At 41.1% G+C, this 11,776-nt stretch overlaps 2 protein-coding genes across 2 annotated transcripts in view; one reads left to right on the top strand and one right to left on the bottom strand.

Annotated features, from left to right (window-relative positions):
* Positions 1-3,212, top strand: part of rev3l (REV3 like, DNA directed polymerase zeta catalytic subunit) — an 82,830-nt gene extending 79,618 nt beyond the window's left edge. Inside the window, exons 31-32 of the mRNA XM_059356583.1 lie at positions 1,024-1,236; positions 2,663-3,212. Of these exons, the coding sequence (XP_059212566.1) occupies positions 1,024-1,236; positions 2,663-2,803 (354 nt within the window). The 3' untranslated portion in view covers positions 2,804-3,212. The remainder of the gene's footprint in view (positions 1-1,023; positions 1,237-2,662) is intronic.
* Positions 3,213-5,095: 1,883 nt separating this feature from the next.
* mfsd4b (major facilitator superfamily domain containing 4B) lies at positions 5,096-11,776 on the bottom strand. The gene is made up of 4 exons (XM_059356420.1): positions 11,291-11,776; positions 9,245-9,413; positions 8,457-8,573; positions 5,096-6,655 (listed from the first exon to the last, which is right to left on the bottom strand). The coding sequence occupies exons 1-4, from the start codon at positions 11,564-11,566 to the stop codon at positions 5,358-5,360; spliced, it is 1,860 nt and encodes a 619-aa protein (XP_059212403.1). The 5' UTR covers positions 11,567-11,776; the 3' UTR covers positions 5,096-5,357.

The following is an 11,776-nucleotide window of genomic DNA, read 5'->3' as shown; positions in this document are numbered from 1 at the left end:
CATTTATCTTCATAAATTTATCTTCAAGCCAGAGACTCCTTGGAAAGTCACAAAATGACAATAAAATAAGGAAACAAAATGATCAAAAAAAAGACACAAAATGACCAAAAAACACAAAATGACCAAAAAAAGACACTAAATGACCAAAAGAGACAGAAAATGGCCAGAAAAGACACTAAAAGACTAAAAAAAGGTAACAAAATGACAAAAAAGACACAAAATGACCATAAAAATACATTAAATGACCTAAAACACATTAACACATGAACACTTTAACACAGTGGAGACAGAGCTGACTTCCAAAAAGATTTGGCGACCCCCAGAAATCATCTCGCGACCCCAATTGGGGTCCCGACCCCAAGGTTGAGAACCACTGGTCTAGACAATGCTGAAAATGTTGTTGGAGAATGTTTAGTCCCGGTGTGAAGGGTTTTATAGAGGACTGTCTCTGCTCCAAGGTTATAATAGTTTTGGATTTTTCATTAGTTTTAGTTTTAATTTTGTTGTGAATTTTTGTTTTCAAATTCAGTTAGTTTTAGTTAGTTTTTAGAGTGAGTTTGCTAGTTTTAGTTTAGTTTTTATTTTTTGAAAATGCTTAGTTTTAGTTTAGTTTTTATTAGTTTTAGTGTTAGTTTTAGTTTTTTTGTAATGGGCTATGTGTTGGTGCCAGATTCAAAGAGGTCATAATAAATGTTTCCTTTATTTCCTTTGGTTTATCATCTCAGCCCCAATAAGGTTATTAACTGTTTTGTATTTTGGTTCTAGTGTAAACATCCCAGTCTCAGTAAACATATTCACCATGTGTTGCATGTTCAAATAGAAACACTGAATTATGAATGAAAAAAGTTGACAAAAACGAAAACTAAGGACATTTCCACAATAATTTTAGTTAGTTTTAGTTAGTTTTGTAACCACACAATACAGTTTCAGTTAGTTATGGTTTTTACTTTTATTTCAGTTAACGAAAATGTTTTTTCAATTCTAGTTATTTCGTTAACTATAATAACCTTGGTGTGCTCACAGGTCCAGAAGGTGTCGTGCTCCTCCTCAGCAGCAGGTGGAGATGAGAGGAAGGGAACCATCTCCCAGTTCTTCACCACGCTGCACTGCCCCGTGTGTGACCAGCTCACCCAGCTGGGTGTTTGTTCTGGCTGCCGCTCTGAACCTCAGAGAGTCGCCGTCACTCTCTACCAGGACATGAGACACTGGGAGAGCCAGCAGGACCAGCTGCTGAAGGTAGGGACGCTAGGATCACCAGGATCCACCAGGATCCACCAGGATCCACCAGGCCTGGTTAATACATAACAATACTCAATCATAATTTAACCCAGTGCCTGAGGCCTGAAAAATTGCTGGGCGATTTTAAAATAAGCCTCTAATATTCTGGAAATTCTGGAAAAATTCTGGAAAAAAAGTGTCAACTCTTCTACTAAATAATAGATTTTTCAGCCTCTGTAGCAGATAGAAATGAAATTCAAAAAGTATTTGAGAGCTTATACAAATACTACAAAACGACGTATCCGCTTTCCAGGCTTCACTGGGTTAACCAGTGTGTTTTTACTAGGGCCGGGACTTTAACGCGTTCATTAAGATGAATTAATTACACAAAGATGAACATGTTTTTTGTGTTATAATAAAAAAACAAATCACAAAATAACCAGTCAATTTTTCATTATTTGATTTTTGAAAGAACAAATGATAGACGGATTGTTTTGCTCTCAGCGACCTTTAACCCAGTCTGAGTTGTTCTGATGATCTTTAGATAAAGAACAGAACTGATCTTATCTTAGCTGGAATTACAGGTACTGTCAGGTGATCCATCATCAGATACCTTCCTCACCTGCTCCTCTCTCTACAGTGTGATTACTTACCAAGGTTATAATAGTTTTGGATTTTTCATTAGTTTTAGTTTTCAAATTCAGTTAGTTTAGTTAGTTTTAAGAGTGAGTTTTTTAGTTTTAGTTTAGTTTTTATTAGTTTTAGTGTTAGTTTAGTTTTTTTTGTAATGGGCTATATGTTGGGTGCGAGATTCAAAGAGGTCATAATACATTTTTGGTAGGAGCCACTTCATCAAGATGGCCGATCCGAGATGGCACCCATATAAAGTCTATGAGAACCAATACATCTTCCAAGCCACTCAGAAGGTCAATCTTGGTGTCAAAATCTACATTTTCTGGGTCCAGGAATCATTTAAAGCTGTTGAGAATATCACTAGATGATTATTTGATCAAATAGAAATGTTCATTTTCACCCAGACTGGTAGGCAACTCGCTTCAAGTGCTGCAGCAGAGAATCCTGAGCTGAAAATGTTTGGAATCTAATAATTATGTAAATACATGGCCAAAATGAACATATCTATTTGATCATCTAGTGATATTCTCAGTAGCTTTAAATTATTCTTTGACCCAGAAAATGTAGATTTTGAAGATATACTGGTTCTCATAGACTTTATATGGCTGCCATCTCCGATCTGCAATCTTGATGAAGTGGCTCCTACCAAAAATTGAAACCTATAGTGATAGAGAGCATGTGGAAAAAATTTGGTGCTTTTGTCCTACGTGTCCCCTTTCTTCCCAGATCTGGTCCTAAGCCACCGGACTAATAATAACATTGGTGATTACAGTAAAGTGAGTAATGTGTGTGTGTGTGTGTGTGTGTTTAGATCTGCAGGAACTGTAGTGGCTGTGCGACGCGGCAGGTCCCCTGTGTGTCCCTGGAGTGTCCCGTCCTCTATAAGCTGTCCCGGGTCAACAGGCAGCTGTCCAAGGCGCCCTACCTCCGCCAGCTGCTGGAGCAGTTCTGATTGGCTCCTGAAGCCCAGACGACCCGCTGATTGGTGCTAACCGCTAACCGCTAACCCCCCCTCCCTCCCTCATCTTAGTGTTTGACTGTCCTCTCAGTTGTAATAGTTGAAATGGTGCTTGGATTAAACCTCGTTGGGTTTCCATTCTGTCTTGTAATTGTTCTTCATTAAACCAGTATTTGTTGTGTGTCTTCATGTGACACAGCGACACAGTGACTTCCTGCCATGGATGATTGTTGTGTGTTTTTGTGTGTTGTAGCAGTTTAAAATCATTGGTTTTTAAGGAGCTCCTTATAAATCTCAAGACAAAATACAGTACAGGCCAAAAGTTTGGACACACACCTTCTCATTCAATGCGTTTTTCTTTATTTTCATGACTATTTACATTGTAGATTCATCAAAACTATGAATAAACACATATGGAATTATGTACTTAACAAAAAAGTGTGAAATAACTGAAAACATGTCTTGTATTTTAGATTCCTCAAAGTAACCACCCTTTGCTTACTAGAATATAAGACATGTTTTCAGTTATTTCACACTTTTTTGTTAAGTACATAATTCCACATGTGTTCATTAATAGTTTTGATGAATCTACAATGTAAATAGTCATGAAAATAAAGGAAACGCATTGAATGAGAAGGTGTGTCCAAACTTTTGGCCTGTACTGTAGATTCAAGCCACTAATTGACTTTTCATCATTTTTCTATCATCTGCAGTCTTTCTGTAAATAGTTCCTGTATAGCTCCATCTATTAATAATCTCACTGTGCATTAAACTAACTAAAGCATCACATCTGTTAAAGGTTAAAGGTTAAAGGTTAAAGGACGCCATTCGTCATGTTTCCTTTAACTTTGATTGTATCGATGTTCATTTTGGCAGATTTGACACTTCATCCTCTACAGAGTGTGGCAACTGGAAACTATTTCAGTTTGGTTTTTTTTAATCTGGGACTGTTGCAATACTGTATTTTGATAATTTATGTCAAGAGTCTATTGTGCATTTATGGTTTTGTGTCCAATTTTCTGTGCAAATGTCATCAAACCACATCAAGCTCCAACCTACAGTTGTTCTCTCTCTCAGCCATACACAGGAACTGTGTATTTGTATAAATGTATAAAAAATAATAATAATGAAGGAGGTGTTTTTTTTGTTTTGTTTTTTTAATGGACATTGCTGTGGGTGGAGGTTTGAGATTGATATAATAAAAAGTCAATGTATCAAAATGATTTCTGTCAATGATTCGTTTTCAAAACAAACAAACTGATGAATCACAGTGACGACACCAACCAGAACGCTACGATACACGGGAATCAGAGATATTCTTTACAAAAGTGCAACAAAACCAACTTCATTCAACCTGACAACCATCACCACACACACAAACCACTGCAATAGTGCAAAATGTACATGTTTAAAACCTGTTTTTGGCAGCAGAGTGATGAAGAAGAGCGTCCCTGCTTCGTCTCATCCACTCTGCTCACGTGTCCTCGGAAAAGGCACTGAATCCTACCAGCCTCTGACCTTTGACCTCACACACAATCATACAGAATCAATCACGTATATTATTATTTAAACCAATCTGTAGTGGAGCAGTACAGATCTAATCTAGTCCTTCATCATCCAGGAGCTCCAAAAGATTTAAAGGGACAGTTCACCCCCAAATCAGAAACCAGAAGTTTATCAGTCTGGATAGTTTTAGACAGCAATGTACTACTCCAATACTATATTATATATATATATATATATATATATATATATATATATATATATATATATATATATATATATATATATATATATATATATATATATATATATATATATATATATATATATATATATATATATATATATATATATATATATATATATATATACACTATTATATATATATATATATATATATATATATATATATATATATATATATATATACACTATTATATATATATATATATACAATATTATATATATATACATATATATATATATATATATACATATATATATACATATATATATACAATATTATATATATATACATATACAATATTATATATATATACAATATTATATATATATATATACAATATTATATATATATATACACTATATTATATATATATATATATATTATAGTATATATATATATATAAAATATAGTATATATATTATAGTATAATATATATATATACCATAATATATATATATATATATAGTATAATATGTATACTATAGTATATATATATATATTATAGTATATATGTATAGTAGATATATATATATATATATATATATATACTCCACAGGTCTTATGTGAGCAGGTAAGAGGACAAATGTGGATTTTTTTTAATTTGGAGTGAACTGTCCCTTTTAAACATTCTGATGAGTCTGTGCAAAACCCAAAGTAGACTCACTATGGATGGTTATAAGCTGCACAGGTTCCGGTCAGTAGTAAGTTGAGTCAATCATCAGCTGTTATATCATAAATATGCAGCTTTCAGCTTCTGGACAACAGATGACAGACATGTGGGCGTGGCTCTCCTGGGGATCAGTCCCTCTTCTCTCGGTCCAGAGACAGCAGGAGTTTGCGTCTGGGTGAGTCTCCGACCAGGGCGATGGCGTCTGAGAAGGCGGCGCCGGCTGCAGGCTCCGCCCCCTGGCTGCTGGTCAGAGTGGTGACATCAGGAGGAGCGGAGGCCTTGCTGGGGGAGCTGATCAGACTCGCCGTGTCGTCCATTTCAATCACCTCAAAGTCTGCATCGTTCCACTGATCCGCCTCGTTGTCCTGGTCCTCCTCCTCCTCCTCCTCCTCCTCGTCATTGGCTCCTGAGTCCAGCAGCGCCTGGCGGTACTCGCTGTCGTCGGCGTCCGGCCGGCCCCTGGCGCGGGGTTTCCTGCCCTGGCCGCCGGGGGCGGAGGCCAGCTTGTACATGACGGGGAAGAGGATGGAGGTGGCGGTGGCGGTGATGAGCGCCAGGTACATGAGCAGCGGCTGCTCGGGGAACTTCCCCAGCAGGAAGCCCACCAGAGCAGGAAGCACCATCTCGCCCAGCGCCGCGCCCACCACGAAGGCCGCCGCCGTGTGGCCCGTCACCGTGGTGTACTGCTCCACCCAGGAGATGCCGCTGGGGAAGGTGGTGGCCATGGAGGCGCCGTAGAGGCTGGTGCAGAGCCAGAGCGCCGCCCGCTGCCTGCTGAACAGGCAGAGCAGCAGCGCCGACAGCGTGGAGCCCACCAGGCTCAGCAGGATCATGGTGCCCGGCGACATGCACGCCGCAAAGAAGATGGCGAGCCCTCTGCAGGCAGCGAACGCCGCCCAGAACAGCGAGTTGAGGCCGGCGGCCTGGGCGGCGTCCATGTGGGCGTAGTCTTTGGCGAAGGTGAAGATGAAGGAGCCGTACGCCACCTCGGCGCCGACGTAGGCGAAGAAGAAGAAGCAGAGCAGCAGGACGAGGGCGCGGTGGTGTTTGGCCACCAGCGGTTTCCCTGACGACGAGCGCGCTTTGTCACGTGACGCGCCGCCGCGGCAGTAGAGGATGAAGAAGAGGAAGGAGATGAGGAAGACGAAGGAGCCGATCACCACGTAGGCCCACATGGAGCGGAGGGTGGAGCTCCGGCTGTGGATGTAGCGGATGATGGTGTGAGCGTCGGGGGCTTTGGTGACCGGGGGGGCGGGGCCGGTGGCGTTGGTTGCTATGGTTACCGTGCTGCTGTTGGCGTCAGACCCAAACAGCAGCTTGGCGATGATCGGGGACACGAAGGCCCCCGCCGCAAAGCTGAAGTGCAGCGCCTGCATGTGGGGGCCCGCCTGCTGGCCCCACGTGTTCAGGATCAGGACGTTACCGCCTGGTGACGGAAACAGTCAGTCAACCATCATTTATAAACAGTTTATTAATGTTTAATCATCATTTATAAACTGTTTATAGACCATTTAGAATGGTAAATACATCATTTATTAATGTTTAATCATCATTTATAAACAGTTTATAGACCATTTAGAATGGTGAATACATAACGTGTTCAGGATCAGGAAAAAACAGTCAGTAAACCATCAGAAACATTTTTCATCTTGGTATTTCATGACATCAAATCTCCTAATCATTTATTTAATATTTATTTCTTCCAGCAAAAACAGACTGAGTTTATCTTCAGGGAGTAGGGCTGGGCGATAAATCAATATAAAAAAATATATTGATATATTTTTAAATGTGATATGGAATTAGACCACAAACATATCCACTATATCACATTATTATATATATAATAATTATAATAATTATATAATTATACATATCCACTATATTACATTATGAGGCTGCTGCAGATAACTGCTGCTGTCATGTGGCCACCAAGAACCAGCTGATCCGGTTTGAAACACTGGTTTGAAGGTAGAAGTGTTTAATCATCTGCAGCTGCTGTCAGCAGCAATAAAGTCATTGACCTTTGATTGGTCCCGCCCACTTCCTGCCAGACTAATAACCACAGAAATCTAACAGAGATGTTCCACAGCAGATATTTGAGCTGAATCTTTAGGTGTATCAGTGTATAGGGACTCAGGACTGTCCCTGTAAAACCATCCAGTTCTCTGCAGACATGTTGAGCCTTTCTGCACTTTCTGCAAGTCAGCAGTTCTGCAGACTGGCTGAGGGAATTACCCACAATTCATAGTGTTGATTCTTCTCTTAAAAAGTAAAACAGGTCATTTTATGTAAGATTGGTCCTTCCACAAGTGTCACAGTTCCACCATGACAGTTACTTAGTTATGACGAGTCTAAATGTGTGTCTAGCGGTAATTAGTTGAACAAAGCTAATATATATAATATATGAGGGAAAGTTCAGCATCCATCCATTAAACAAGTCAACAAAATAAGTGCAAACAAAAGCCTATGATGAGTCCTGTGCATGTCAGATCTTGAAGGAAAGTGAATAAATGATTAATAATTCTGACAAGCACTTCAAAAAATGTTCACTATAACTTGTAATATAAACTATAACTTGTAATGCAGGGATTCCCAAAGTGTGGTGCGTGGACCCCTGGGGGTGCGCGAGATGAAAAATGGTAATGGCGGTCTGATAATGACACAATTACATTTTTTTCCCCCACACAATAAAGACGTGTTATTAATTAATTAATAAATACAGGCTATTCAATTTTGTGCCATTTTTTGTTCATTTTTGCATCTATTTTTTGGTTGTTTGGTAACTTTTACATGTATTTGTGGTCAATTTGTGTCTATTTTGATAATTTTGTGTCATCTTTGGTCATTTTTGCATCTATTTTTGGTTGTTTTTGATCTTATAATGAAGCGTAGAAGAAGTTATCTTCTTGTTCTTGTATCATTTTTCCAGCCTGTGTTATGATGACGGGTTGTTTAGCTCCACGCTCGTTTAAATTTGATGCAATTTTTGTTCAACGCAGCTCAAAATATTATAACATTTTCCCAACTGATCTGCTTTCTGCCTCTGATCCTGAGCCTGTCATCATCCTCCACCTTTAATATGGCTATAAAAACTCTTATTGCATGTTATTTTTGAAGGTGTGGGGGATTGGGGGGGGTCAACACAGTTGGGACATAGAAGGGGGGCACGGCTAAAAAAGTTTGGGAACCGCTGGTGTAATGTAATGTAATGTGTAGTGTAGTATGACCTGTATCCAGGATGCCCATAGACATCCCGATGCTGGACATGAGGGCGGTGAGCAGCAGAGCCTGCTTACAGAACGGGATCCCACACATTCCTACTGAGGTCACCAGCATGGAGAACCCTGGAGGAGAAGATCATTCAGCAGGAGACAGAGAGACAAGAGTCAGAAGAAACTGATGTAAAGCTGCCACAGAGCAGTCAGCACCAGCTACAGGAAGACAAACCAGACCAGCAACACTGGCTCATAGATTATATATATTATACTCATATATTCTGGAGCGGTCCCAAGATATCAGATTATCTTTCACACTCTATCAAATATCTGACATAGACCGAGATCCATTAGTGGTTCTAGGAATTATTGATTCAAGCATGACGAACAGGAACATGGAACATATTCTGGTTTCATTTCTATTTGATATTACTTCATAGGGAACAAAAGGCCAAAAAGCCAACTCATTCAAATCTTATGACAGAAGTTATGAGACATTTATGTATATATATATGTGTGTGTGTATATATATGTATATGTATATATATATATATATATATATATATATAATCTTTCTTTTATTTTATTTTATCTCCTACACCTCTCTACTTTTCATTTTGAGATACATAAGTTAATACAACTTAAATGACCTTTTTGTGTCAACGTGTACTTGTGTCTGGTGTCTGTAGTGATATGATTGATATGAAACTGATTTAAAACTGATATGTTTTATTGTTCAAGGAAGAGAGCTGGATTCATTATTGGTGATGATTTGTCTTCAACATGTAAAGAAGGCTTACCCAGCAGCAGGTGAGGGTTCATGCAGTCAAAGAGGATTCCTCCAAACAGAGATCCTCCGATGTATCCTGCAGAACGACCCACGAAGATGTAGGAGATGTTGCTGATGTCCTTCTTCACATTCACAGCCAGGTCCTGGAAGGTTGGTCCCAGGACAGAGATGCTCATCCCCTGGAACACACCACACCAGAACACTTTAGACCAGGGGCGGCAAACTCAAATACACAATGGGCCAAAATGTAAAACTTGAATAAAATCGCGGGCCAACATTGAACAAATAAACCTTTTAATATATACCAAACATGTTTTGCTTTAACATTAAATATGGAACCAGCAACGCTTATAAACATACAATATATAACTAAATAGTGCAGACATGCAAATCAAATTTCAAATAAAAAACACATCAATGTCATTAATTTATTAAATAAAAATTAAATAAAAATCGTATGCCTCTTTTCTGTTTGCATCCTTCTGATTTAAATATCAAAATAAACTTTTTCAACAGGTTAATAAATTCTGCCTTTCTTTTCTCCATTTTTGGGAAGGGGTAGCTGGGAGACAGCTCTAGCTTGAGGTTGCTATGACAACTGTCACAGAGGAGCGTTTCTGGGTCCTGTACTGATGGACGCGCCAAAACAACAGCAGGGCATTGTGGGATTTGTAGTATTAGCGGTAAATGTGCCGTATAATACCGGCGGGTCAGCTTTTATAGTACAATAATAAGATAATAATTTGGTATTGCCTCGCAGGCCAAATAAAATTACACTGAGGGCCAAATTTGGCCCGCGGGCCAGAGTTTGACAGCCCTGCTTTAGTGCATGTTAAATAAATATCCACCCTAGGAAACTGGTTCACATTCTAAATGATTGCCACCTGCAGCATGCCTCCAGACTAGAGACATTAAACCTCTTCCTCCTCTCTTCCATGTCTTGCTGTATAATCATTGACTGATAGTTTTATATCTGACTCCATTAAAACATTATAACATCTGACCACTTCTCTGTGTCTGAGATCATGTTTAAGGGTCAAACTGGTTCTTTAACAACCTTTCCTCCTTCCTTCACTTTATTCTGATGGTTTGTAAGTGAACCTCAGGCTGAAATAACAAAGCTTGCTTGTTTCACTTTCCCTGTGAAAAGGAAGAAATGCCTGAGAGGAAACAGACTCTCAGGTGTTCAGTAATCTGATGTGTGTTGAAGAGCAAGTTTTACAGCTATGTAAATCCTCCTGCAGCATTCCACCTGCACACCAGGTGAGTTCCTGCTTCACTAGTACTAGAGGAGCTTCTCTCCCAGCACCACACCACAACTCTGCTCCTTAAAGATCCTCACTAGCACTTATTGCTGCACTAATGCACTACACTACACCAGGGGGGGTCAACCTGTGGCTCTGGGGCCTCATGTGGCCCTTCAGACCATCTGCAGTGGCTCCCTATATCCCTATATCCCTATATATCAGGATATATGTCGTATATCGATATTCAGCCTAAATATATCAAGATATGACTTTTGGTCCATATCGCCCAGCCCTAATAACATACTAACCACAGGAACACCTAAAGGTTTACACCACTAACAACAGTCACATTATGGAGCTGCTGACGTCACTGTGGATCAATAAACGTCACGGAATAAAACGTAAACACAGTAATAGTGAAGAGAAGGCCTGGGGAGACCCTCACACACAGTCCAGGTCTAGTCTGGCTCTAGTCTGGCTCTAGTCTGGGTCTATTCTGGGTCTATTCCGGGTCTAGTCCAGGTCTAGTCTGGCTCTAGTCTGGCTCTAGTCTGGGTCTAGTCTGGGTCTAGTCCGGTCCAGTCTTGGTCTAGTCCGGTTCTACTCCGGGTCTAGTCTGGCTGTAGTCCGGGTCTAGTCTGGCTCTAGTCTGGGTCTATTCTGGGTCTATTCTGGGTCTAGTCCGGGTCTAGTCTTGGTCTACTCCGGTTCTACTCCGGGTCTAGTCCGGGTCTAGTCCGGTTCTACTCCGGGTCTAGTCTTGGTCTAGTCCTGTCTAGTCCGGTTCTGCTCCGGGTCTAGTGACGTACCAGGCCCAGGAAGGATGCACAGAGCGCGAGGGTGACCATCCAGCGGCCGCACGCGCCCTGCCCGCCCCGCCGCCCCCCGACCACCTCCACCCGGTGGTCTGCTCCCGGTGTTCCGGTCCTCCGGGCCGCCTTCAGGACGCTCTTCAGCCGCCTCCCGGTGTCCTTCCTCCGGTCGAACAGGGTGTCCTCCTCCTGGTCCTCGTTGTCGTCCTGGTCCTCCATGCTGGCGAACCGGACGTGCTTCTTCTTACCGGCGGCGGCGTCACACAGAGACATACCTGCCCGGTGTCCGGTCGGTGACGGTGCTCTGCTGACGGTGATGCTGCTGACGTCACCAGGCGGTAAACAGCTGATTCTCTCCGTGCTGCTGCTTCCCGCGCTCACCGCTCACACGAGCGCACTCATGTTCGGACCCGCGGGTCGGTAGACAGGAGACACCGGGACCGGGACACCGTCAGGTCCTCCAGAGGCCCGCTGCGGCGTCTG

The sequence above is a fragment of the Centropristis striata genome, chromosome 18 (assembly GCF_030273125.1).
Source record: "Centropristis striata isolate RG_2023a ecotype Rhode Island chromosome 18, C.striata_1.0, whole genome shotgun sequence".
NCBI lineage: Eukaryota > Metazoa > Chordata > Actinopteri > Perciformes > Serranidae > Centropristis > Centropristis striata.
Note: the sequence above shows the minus strand (reverse complement) of the source record. Positions and strands in the feature narration are given on the sequence as shown.